The 11,863-nt window shown below is 37.2% G+C and overlaps 2 protein-coding genes across 2 annotated transcripts in view; both read left to right on the top strand.

The window, feature by feature from the left end:
- LOC122082588 (5-amino-6-(5-phospho-D-ribitylamino)uracil phosphatase, chloroplastic) overlaps positions 1 to 8,199 on the top strand; it is a 12,941-nt gene extending 4,742 nt beyond the window's left edge. Inside the window, exons 6-11 of the mRNA XM_042650260.1 lie at positions 961 to 1,034; positions 3,534 to 3,617; positions 3,719 to 3,859; positions 6,018 to 6,083; positions 7,028 to 7,137; positions 7,875 to 8,199. Of these exons, the coding sequence (XP_042506194.1) occupies positions 961 to 1,034; positions 3,534 to 3,617; positions 3,719 to 3,859; positions 6,018 to 6,083; positions 7,028 to 7,137; positions 7,875 to 8,043 (644 nt within the window). The 3' untranslated portion in view covers positions 8,044 to 8,199. The remainder of the gene's footprint in view (positions 1 to 960; positions 1,035 to 3,533; positions 3,618 to 3,718; positions 3,860 to 6,017; positions 6,084 to 7,027; positions 7,138 to 7,874) is intronic.
- Positions 8,200 to 9,866: 1,667 nt separating this feature from the next.
- LOC122080662 (uroporphyrinogen decarboxylase-like) overlaps positions 9,867 to 11,863 on the top strand; it is an 8,760-nt gene continuing 6,763 nt past the window's right edge. The window contains exon 1 of the mRNA XM_042647471.1: positions 9,867 to 10,065. Within this exon, the coding sequence (XP_042503405.1) occupies positions 9,957 to 10,065 (109 nt within the window). The 5' untranslated portion in view covers positions 9,867 to 9,956. The remainder of the gene's footprint in view (positions 10,066 to 11,863) is intronic.

Below are 11,863 nucleotides of genomic sequence, written 5' to 3'. Positions count from 1 at the left end.
GGGGGGGTGGGGGGGTGTGGTTTTGGGGGGTGGGGATGGTGAGGTTGGTTACATTGCTTAGTTATAGAAATAGAAAAAAAAAATATCTCCTAGATTGGCTCATCTACTAGCGTAATATCTGCTTTCATAACTAGGACTCTTATTCAGCTAAGGAATCTCCTAACTAACTTAAAAGGCTAACAACTAAGAAATAAAATAGAAAATAATTCCTAGCCAACTATTGCCAAAATGGGCCCCATTAATAAAATAATAAGTTTCATGCACCCCCTTAAACTCCACTTTTGGGCTTTATATTTCAGCCTTTTACAACGATAAAACCCCAAAACCCCAAAACTAAGGCCCAACCCAAACTAATACTAAAACCTGGCCTGCATTACCTTAGGGGACTACCTATTGATTAACAGTACCTCCTTTTAATCCTAGTACCTTGCTTGTTTTGCAAAATGTTGCTTTTGTGGTGAATTTGATATGTTCAGGAGTATGAGTTCGAGTTGTAGGAACTTGAAATCAAGCAGAGTATTCATGTAAAAATATTATTGAACTGAAGGAACTTGGGTGAATTGGTATTCCAATTAAAGCCTTTGCATTCTTGCTTCAAGACCCATTTTTGTTCATTTTGCAAGTCTTAGTGGATGTCTGCACCTTTTCAATTGATTTTAAGTGCTCAATGGAGTTTATAAAAGTATTAACATGTAGCATCTATTTAAATTTCTTGATGGAGTTAATTAAGATGGCGTTTGGGTACTCTCCTGTATATTCATTTTCCTTCTGAATCCACCTTTTGAACTTACTTGACTACATTGAACTTCGGCTATATATACTATTGAGGCAAAAGAGGAATGATTCCTTGCCTCTCTCTCTCTCTCTGCTCCCAACTTCAAACATAAGTTGTTTGTTTACTTTCCCAATAACCTGAGATTTTCCTGCTTTCAGTAGGTGTAATGTATGATTTTTGTGCAGGGCAGGAGATTCCTGAGGACAGTGACGTGCACAAATCATTACTTTATGCTGGTGCTGATCATGTATTGCTAAAGGTTTGTGAAGTTGATCTCATACTGTCGATCCGGCGTCAACTACTATTTGAATTGCTAAAAGTTATGCAAATCAATGGGTATCTCTATGAGTTCTAAAGCATAATAATTCTGTAAGGAATTTCAGATACTCTTGCAAAACAACAATTTTACTGGGATGAATGGCAGGTTGCTTTATTGTCTTGACATAATTCAACATGGCCTGCTGAATCTCTAAATGACTACCAAACTCCTCAATGTTGTTGCACAAGTAACTGATGTTGAGAAATGACCTATTGTATGATGGGACATGATAAATGAAGTTGTTTGATTCCCCTTTAGTGAGGAAGTCATGTCTGGAAGAAGAGCTTTTGTGTTTGGAGATTCTGTAGAGGGCAGAATCCCTGTTAATGATATTCAGAGTAAGCTTGGAAATAATTCCTTGCCTGTGTGAAGAAATTGAAAATTTTAGATGCAATCATACTATTCTTGATAGAAAATTTATTCCGAATTGATATTAATTCTGTTGTTTGTAAAAAAAAAATATTTAGAGCACTTGCTAAATTCAGTCCTCTCCCTTTCTGGGGAATAGGTGGATATTGGTTTATATTCAACCTATAAAAGAACTAGGTCTTTGTTGCACACAGATTTTATAATTTCTAGCTGATTGTATTTTTGTTATTGAATTACTTATTCATACATCAAGCTATAGGTTTCTTTGTGAATTTAAAGCCTTATGTTTATATTTTGAAGGTGGTATAATGATTTCTTTATGAGCATAGTTGTCAAGGTGACTAGGTGACCCACGGTGTTGGAAGAGCGCCTAGATGACAAGGCACCTGCCTAGGTGCTCTAGGCATGCAGTATATTTAATGTAGCAATGATAATTTTAGATAATTATGCTTATGTGCAATATCAAAGCTATATTAATTCTATATGATATAATTTTGCTGGTGATGACCTAATATGAGAATACCAACATATGCTAAACATATATAATAAAAGAATATTCATAGAAAAAGAAGAAGCATAAACTCATGAAATGTTAGAAACGAATATAATAGGAGTGTTTTGTCACAAGGCCGCAAGGCGATGCCTAGGCCTCCTTTCTTACATCAAACAAGGCGTGATGTGACCTAGGCAGCACCTAGGAGACGCCTTGACAACTAAGTTTATGAGTTATCATAGTAAAGATCTTTCAGAGTTTGTGCAATTCAAATGGTGTGGAGTTCACTTCTTTGTCAGAAGGGATTGAGAAACCATTGGACTGTGTTGCTTGCATAAGGGCCACTCCATGTTTAAGATGGAGTTTTTTTGGGCTATGTTAATTCCATATTGGTGATTATTTGTGCTTCTTATGTTTTTAGCATCGCATACATGGATATGAAGGATCTTGTTTCCATGGCATCATTTTATAAATTGCCTTTGGGTGAACTTTGTCAAGGTTTTAAACCTTGAGGGTCAGGAGCAAACTTGGAATCAAGAGGTCTTAAGATAAGCAGAACGAAGACAGAGTATATGATGCGCCCCTTCAGTCATACTGGAGGAGGGGACGAAGTGGTGAAACTTGGGAAACGAGAGCTACCCCAGAGTGGTAGTTTTAAATATTTGGGGTCCGTCTTTAACAAAGAGGGGGATATAGATGATGATGTTGCCCACAGAATAAAAGTGGGATGGATGAAATGAAGAGGTGCGTTAGGAGTACTATGGGACAAAAGAATGCCTGTTAAACTTAAGGGAAAGTTTTACAAAACAGTGGTACGGCCAACTATGACATGTGGAGCAGAGTGTTGGGTAGTTAAGAAGAGTGATTTGACCAAAATGAGTGTAGCGGAGATGAGAATGCTAAGAGGAATGTGAGGCAAGACCAGGAGAGATAGAGTAAGGAATGATTGTATAAGAAATGAGTTGGGGGTTGCACCAATCCAAGACAAGCTTCGCGAGAACCGGTTGAGATGGTATGGTCATGTGCAACGGAGACCTGTAGAGGCTCCACTAAGGAAGATTGAGCAGATTCATTTGGAGGGAGCCAAAAGAGGGAGGGGTAGGCCTAAAATGACTATTAATAAAGTGGTGAGAAAAGACATGCATATGGTGGGGCTTGATTCTAGTATGACCATGGATAGAGTTTTGTGGAGGACTAGGATCCGGGTAGCAGACTCTGTGTAAGGGATGTTTTGGTGATGCGTCTTGGATTTTTTCCTTATCTGCTTCTCTTAGTCCCTTTTCACTTATTTTCCCTTATTTCATTACTTCTTGATTCTCGTTTTCATATCGGATCCATGTAGGCGACCCCATTTAGTTGGGATAAGGTTATGTTTGTTGTTGTTGTTGTTGTTGTTGGTCAGGAGTTTAGAAAAGGGCCCAGAAGATATTTAGAATGACTAGTGTAAAGAGTATAAAAAATTTAACAGTGACCTTCTTTTTGTTTATTCTGTTCTGATGTTATTTTCTAAGAAATCCTTTAATTTCCATGCTAAAAGCACTTCTTTGTGCCTACTGATGAGTTGTTGACATGTTCAGGTTTTGCTTTGGGAGAAAGCAAAAAGTGAATTGGATAGATTAAAATCGAGGCTTTCACAATTATATTATGAGAATCTTCTGAAAGTAAGAGCTCTAGCCTCCATTAGTTCTGGGTGTATAGTCTCTGTCATTCATTTGTAACATCATTGCAATAACAGGGTTGATAACTTCCTTTTGTGCCTCAGTTTACCAAACCCGTCGAGGGATTGGAGGAATGGCTTGATGCAGTCTCCACTGCTCGTATCCCTTGTGCTGCTGCTTCATATCTTGACAGGAGAAATCTGGTTGAAGCTCTGCATCAAATGGGCCTCAAGAAATATTTCCAGGTGTGGGATACTCTCTTAAGCTTTTACTTTCTCATGATCTACTTTTGTAGGCCTTCTCTTTAAAGAAGGTTCGCTGAAGGATAAAGGGCAGTCTACAAGTCGCATAGTAGTTAAAGAATCCCTTAAAATATTCATGCTGAGGGGCATGTCGAATCCCTCAATATCATGTGTGTTGTTCATATAGTTTTCATTGCTAAATTATATCCAACTCAATTCAACAGTGTGTTATCCAACTACTTGGGCCTGGTGCATGAGTTGCTTATAGAAATTCCTGTTTTTATGATCATTCTTTTGTTATGATCAAGTCTCGACTCTTGATATCTTTTTACACTACTTAGATCATTGCCCTTTCAGCTTTTCTGTTGTCCTTATAGAGCTTTCAATTTGCTCCATATCACTTTGTGCTGGTGCAGTAGTAGATTTCATTGGAAATGACAAAACCATCTCAATCTACCTTTGCTAATCTTCTTACCTAATGGGGCTACCCATAAAATCCCACGAGTGCTCTTCTTTCTAATTCAATTTTTTCTAGTCTCATGTTGGTCTTACAGCCATCTTAAAAAAAATTTCCTTGAACTCTAACTGTGTGCCTCAATCATATAGCAGTCCAGAAAGTTATACTCATTCTCAACCCTGCTCTTATTCTGTGGGAGCCTTCCACTTCAGTCTCTCCCTCCTTATGGGTTATCAAATCAAAATAATGAAAGTGTCCATTAAAAAGGAAAAAAAAAAGAAAAAGAAAAGTGGAGGATGACGGAGAAGATAATGAAAATTCATTTTGGGATACCTATTGACTATCAATCTTAATTATTCCCTAGGATTAATTAATTTTTATTTTCACTGAACTGTCCATATATTTTGTCTCTAGAATTGGTTGTTTCATCATTGGTCTCTATATTATTTTGTCTGTTGAAAACAATGCAGTAGTGGTGTGGCTCAAAGTTTTAGAATGGAATCTAGCAGAACGCAGGCTGGAACCACAGTCAGACCAAAATCTATATAGAAATCAATGAACCAGACTCCAAATTCAGGATGGAACCAACAGTAAATAAGAGAGAACTCACTAACCAATGGTAATATCAGGCTGAAAACCAGGTCGATTGTAGAGGCTTAACAACCCTTTCAATTGATGCCAGATTCTTAAAAATCAGACGAGTAAATTTAGATGATTACCATGTTACTGAATTTTCAAGCTAGATTAAGGAATCTCAGCAGAATCTGATGATCAGTTTTGGATTTCGATAATAATGCAGCAGATTCTTGACAACCAGATTTGAATGATGAAATTTGATTTAGCAAAGATATGACTAGATCTGGAAATCGATGTATAGAGGGAGAAGAAGTTAGAAGGAATCAGGGAAGAAGTAGACGACCTATAAAAGAATAAGATGAGAGAATTGAAGATAGGTAGCACCTGATGGTCCTGATCACAAGAGAAGATCAGAACTAGAAGAGGGAGAAGAATTGTGATCGCCCAGTAGAAAAGACCTTGAACAGTCCACGCTTGCACTGTAAGACAGCTGTAAAACTCTTAAAATAAAAACTCAGACTCTCATCTCAAATCATATCTTAATTGATGGGGGATGTATACATATTTATAGCCTTTGAGAATTCCTAATAAACTCATGTTTTGATCTCCTAATCCATTTTCTCCATTTGAACAAGTAAAACAAACTTAATTCTGGACTCTACTCTAGCTAATAAATATATTATTCTAACTCAAATTCTTCTAACTACTACTAATCCCATACACAAACTTGAACCTCCAAGTATAGGCTTATAAATTAGGCCTGTTGCAACACATAACCCATGAACAAGTAGCTCATAGCCCATAGGACCCATCTGTTTCAAACAGTTGATTCATAACTAGGTAGTGTTTTAAACTACTGAATCTTCCATATTCTTTTTTACATTTTCCCTGTCCCATCTTGAGCCTCACTACCACGTATGGTAGGCTGGTAGTTAGATACGGTGGTCTAGATCTCGTAGGTAATACCTATTGAATATTTGAATTATTAATTCAGCTCCTTTGCGAATGCTATACTTTTGTCAGAATATACGGTTGACCATTTGTACTGAAATTTTACGACAATTTTGTAATGCAATGTGTACAGAAGGGGTCTAGATTTATCTGATTTCTTACATCTTGGAATTGCAGGCAATTGTAAGTGAGGAAGATGGAATGGAGTCAAAAGCTCATAGATTCCTCTCCGCAGCAGTAAAGGTATGGCAGGAGCTCTTGAGTCAGTAGCCCTTTTAGCTCATCTGTCTTTTTACTGGTCCATGTGATCTATAAGCTTGGAACTTCTTTTAGATTTTTCACTTTTTTGGATTCATTAAACATGCTAAGCAACTGAATAGAGGGTGGACCTCGGCGCAACGGCAAGGTTGCTTCATTGCTATCTAGTGGTCGTGGGTTCGAATCTGGGGTAAGGCTGCATATATTATGACCCTCCCCCGACCCCACAATGGCAGGAGCCTTGTGCACTGGGTACACCCCTTTTTTTTTGCTGAGAAACTAAAGGTAAGCACTTGTTTTCCGAGGTATATTTTGCCATTCCAAACTGCAAATACATTTACGTGATATCATATGTGAATGTATACACTTGTCGACAACCTTGCCCTGGGGTTATCTGAACTGCTTGTTCATCTACACAAATCTCGTGCTCGATCAAAACTACGTATGTTCAGAGTTCATGTATAAATGGTTGGCTACTGGTGTTATGTCCTGCTGAGCTGAACTGGCCTTGCAAAAATAAAAGGCTTGGGACACCCAAACTTAAGGTGTGAGTATCTGCCAACAGAAACATGAAGCTTGGAGATATCCAACCTCCTTAAAAAAAATAATTCGAACTGTGTACTTTGTCAGGAAATGAATAATAATGCAAAATTTGTCATGAAGAATATCATGTCATAATTTCTGAGCATCAAAATTTGCATCTACAGAGGATTTTTTTTTATTGGTATCACTGGTGTAAGTCGGATCATGTGCAGGGAGTACTTACTTGATTCTACTTGACTTGGTTGAAGCTTGGAGTAACCTTAATACCGACTTTAATTGATGTTTTGGTGCAAGGATGTTTTTAGATAGAAGAATATTTCCGACATGAGATTTTGGATTGATCTGATTAAATGGGACTGGATCTGTCGCTAATTGTATATTTGCAGTTGGACCGGAAGCCATCGAAGTGTGTGGTGTTTGAGGATGACCCAAGAGGCATAACTGCTGCTCACAACTGTACGATGATGGCTGTGGCATTGATTGGTTCTCACCCTGCGTATGTATCTCATTCGTTTGTTGTCCAATATGTTTATGTTTCTCATCGTCAAATTCTACTGTTCTGTGGTTACAGTGACTTCTCTAGGAATTGGTTTGTTCTCCTTTCTCATTTGACTCACTTCAAATTTCAATTACTTTAACATTAAAGTATTTGAGGTATCATATATATCGACTTAAAATGTTTATTGAAATTATATTTAGGGAGAACTCATGATACAAAACTAACAGGAGTTTTCACATTATATCCGGAGCCTGTGTGTGATTTAAGTAATTACCTTCTTCAAAACAAATTTATTGTGGTTTAATGGTCTATTGTCTCAAATCATTATTGCTTGTAAGTTGTAACAACCTAGTTTATTAAAACATCTTTGTATGCCCTGAGTCTCCAAACATGGCCAACTGTTTTAATCTGTGCTATTGGTATTTTAATTGCAATGGATGATTTACAATGTTGTGGGTGATACTGAAATATTGGTGTTATGAACAGTAAGTGGGACACTGTTTAAGTTGTGTTCCATATGTGGGGGTCATCCATAATGATTCTTGCACTGGTTGGTTAAAACCACAACTTTTCGTTCTATTGAATAAATGAACCTTGGAGAAACCCTGTGTGTATTTTCAGCTTCAGTAAGGTGCGGCGTTGAAGTCATTTTACCACGGATGAATTCCATTCATGTGAAAATTACATATCAACTTTATCACTCACATAGTCAGTGCCCACTTCCCCACATGCAGGTATGAGTTGGTTCAAGCCGATCTTGCAGTCGCCAGTTACAGTGAGCTTTCGGTGATCAACCTTCGAAGATTATTTGCTCACAAGGGCTCTACATTCATGGATCTACAGAAGCAGGTTATAGAGAAAAGCCCACCTAAGAGAAAGCTAACAATTGATACCATTTTCTAATTCAGTTTCATAGACCTCATCCTATTTAACCTTGTAGTTAAGTAGCCGGAGGTTTACATTGTACAGAGCCCCTTTTTGTCAAACTTTTGGTTTTCACATTGTAAATACATCAGTCAACATAGATCACCATGTGAATGCCCTTTCATTAGTTTTGTAGCTGCAGACTTCAATTTTCTTACATTTTAAACATACTTATTTTATTTTGATATGACTTGTTTAATTAGAAGGTGTTTATAAGCGTTCAAGAATCAATTTTATCAGTAAGAGTAGATGTTATTGGAAGAATCGTATGGTGGACCACATGGTTGAAATAGGTTAATGGATAATTTATTTATTCAACTGTGTTAATGGATAATTTATATATCTAATTGTGCAAATGAGCAAATAATTAGTTTTTGTGGTAAGAATTGGTCTACATCTATCCAATTGACTCACGATTTCACCAGAAAAACAAAGGAGATTTGGAAAAAGATTTTTTTTGGTATGACAGTCCACAGCCAATGTGTACTTCTACCATATGTCAAATCAGATTGGGCTGAATTTATGATTGGGAAGCCCGAAGGTCTCTTCTTCACATGTTAAGTTCTTATTCACATGTTAGGTTTTAGTACAAATGAATGTTGTATAGCAAAAGAGATCTAATAAATGCACCATGCACCACGAGAGCCCTCACAGAACAATTGAGGCAATTATCATGGGTGGGAAAACAGTTACTAAACAGGACATGTTTGGAGGAATTCGTATCGATGGAGACTAATATTGACCCAATATTGATTTTTACCAATTTTAATGTATTAAGTGGAAAAGGTTTGGGGGAAGGGGGGGTGTGAGACCCTTGTGATTGACACATGGGATGAAATGATTCACCTTCATAAAATAGAAAATAGCATTTTTGTAGATGTTTTCTCGTAAACTCTCAATAACCCTTCCACGTGCACAAGAACCACACTCTTCCCACAAGAAAAACTTCTCCTATTTTGAATCCTGTTTGGAATTAATATTCGAATGTCACTATGCTGGTGGTTGTAACACCAATCCAGATTGTTTGATACGATATATGGTTTACAGAGGAGAGAGAGTGTCACTCCAAGGAATGGGATGGAATTTGTACATTGGTATTGTGGGATATCTTTTTTCGATAAAAAAAGGGGAACATTTTCTATCCGGGAGTATAGGGACTGCACCAGCGTTAGTGCCAATGAAAGCACACCTGGAAGCATTAGCACGGTGGGTGTTTCCACCTTTTATGGAGGGTGGGGCAATCATTTTTTGTCCGCCTCTGTGTTTGGGGGCAGCCTCTATACTCTTAGGCAGACTGTGTTTGGTAGCCAAGAAAAGAAAAGTGTACTTTTTCCTTTGGATTAATAATTTTTCTTTGCACTTGGTATGTCTTCACCCAAGAGAAGATTTCCATTTTCAAATTCAAAATTCCTCTTGGGAGAATTGCAAAATTTTCGTTTGCTCCCCAATAATTTTTTTTGCCAAAAACATAAAAAAATATGAGAAAATATGAAAATATAATAAGACAAAAATGAATGATTACACAATGATTTCTTATGTATCTATCTATCTCTTAAAATTCAAAATTTGTTGAATTTTTTTTTTTCTTTTCTTTTCTTCTCTTGGTAACCGAACATACATATTCTTTTTATTTTCTCATCATTTCTTCTATTTTCTTTTCTTCTCTTGGCTACCAAACATAGCCTCAGGCAAATAACATTTTCCCCATAAAAAAATACTAATTTTGGGGTATTATCGTAAAATGACAGATTATATTTCCGTAGAATGTTTCTCTTTTCCAACCAAAGAATGGTGCGGTGATATGAAAGTTAGACATGAGACATGAGACATGAGACATGAGACTGAGACGTATTTTTCCTTTGGTTATCCAAACTTGAAAGTAGAGGGCGAAAATGTCTTGTAGCTACGCTTCTCTCTCATCCTGCTTTCTCTCAGTCATCCCCAAATCAAACTGCGCTGCTCGCTCAAGATCGAATTTTAGTATCCAATGTGCGGCTGGAGGTGAAAAGTCTTCCATGAATTTTCATATTGTTTGAGAACTCTGTGGTCTAATTTGTTCATTGTGTGAATGCTTCCTTGTTTTTTTCTTTCAAATTTGTGGAATTAGATTTTTGTACACGCTCAATTTGCAGCTCGGAGATCTTAGTAGTATTCCTTGTCGACGACATCTGGTTTTGGTTTCGTCTATCCACTTCTTGCATGATGTTATAGTTTGGGGTTCCTTTTGAAACTATATCCTTTTAGTGAATTTAGTTTATTTTTTCCTCTTAAAAAAAGGAGGATTTTGTCTTCCTTTCTCTTGCGAATCAACTGGATATATGAAATGCTCTGGATAAGTAGGGTAATACACCTATAGACACTCCTGTAAAATTATGATTTTTTTTTTCTCTGGTACAAAGTTATGAAGCATTGAGTTTAAAAGAAGAAGAAACAAAATTTCATATATTGCTCGGTATTTCGGATCAATCGTAAAAGGTGATATAGAGAAGTGTTTCAAGTAAATATGTGGACATAGTTATAATATGCATAGTAGTCTGATGACTATTGTAAGAACTGTGGGGTTCAAGGTTGTATTCCCAATTACAATTGGGATACATTAAGGATATCTGATGGAGTATATGATGAGTAGCTTTAGTCACACAATGATGGAAAAAGAAAGAGAGTTACTGAAAGTGACTATTTTAGAAATATGGGGTCAACCATAAATAAAGAAGGTGACATCGAGGATGATGTTTCACAAAGAATTAAAGTGGGATGGCGGAAGTGGAGAGGTGCGACCGGAGTGCTATGTGACCGACGTATTCCTGTAAAGCTTAAAAGGAAAATTCTGTAGATCTGTTGTATGACTGGTTATGATGTATGGGGTGGAACGTTGGGCAGTTAAGAATTGTCATATGGAGAAGTTATGTGTAGCAGAGATGAGGAAGTTAAGATGGATGTGCAGCGAAACTAGGAAGGATAAAGTAATGAATAAACTTAAATCTGATTTGGGAGTTGCCTTGATCAATGACAAGCTCCGAGAAAGTTGTTTGAGGTGGTATGGCCATTTTCACCGGAGGCCTGTAGATGTTTCAGTACGAAGGAGTGATTTGTTTTCTATTAAAGGTGCTAGAAGAGCCAGGGGGCAAACCTAAAATGCCTATGGGAAAAGTGGCTAGGAAAGACATGCATAGCTTATAGGCCTTGTATCAAGTATGACCTCGAATAGAGCTGATGAAGAGTAAGGATCTATGCTTCCGAACCCATTTAGTTGGGATAAGGCTGAGTTGTTGTTGCTTGAATGCATGGTCTTTTACCATGATGTAGATTTGAAAATATGAGAGTTCAGTGGTGCTAATCTCATTCACGTGGTCAATCTAGACTATTCCCTATAACCTGGAATTCCCATATTACTCTTCCATGTGGCAGAACTAGGTGAACTGTCATAGATTCCTTTTCTGGACGGTGTCCTTCAAACCTTTTACCCTTTTCTGGAATCTTATTTTCATCATCTTCTGGCATCTTACTTTCAGAGATGGAAAGGGAATTTTTTTGCTGATTAGTAATATACGAAGGATGGAAAAAGGGAAAGAACTTGTAAAAATAACTGATAAATTACAATCAATAGGAATTATGCTAATGCTCTTCCAGCAATAGCTAGAAGTCTCTACCTTCTCCAGTCTGTGTTCCAAAATTAAGAATCACAATGTCAAGGGAGATATTTTTGGAATTGAAAGATTGGAAATTTAAGTGCTAGTAGGATTGGTTTGGGGATTTAATTCGCAATCTAACATCTTCAACATCCCCCCACCCACCCCAC

This window comes from Macadamia integrifolia, chromosome 6 (genome assembly GCF_013358625.1).
Source record: "Macadamia integrifolia cultivar HAES 741 chromosome 6, SCU_Mint_v3, whole genome shotgun sequence".
Lineage (NCBI taxonomy): Eukaryota > Viridiplantae > Streptophyta > Magnoliopsida > Proteales > Proteaceae > Macadamia > Macadamia integrifolia.
Note: the sequence above shows the minus strand (reverse complement) of the source record. Positions and strands in the feature narration are given on the sequence as shown.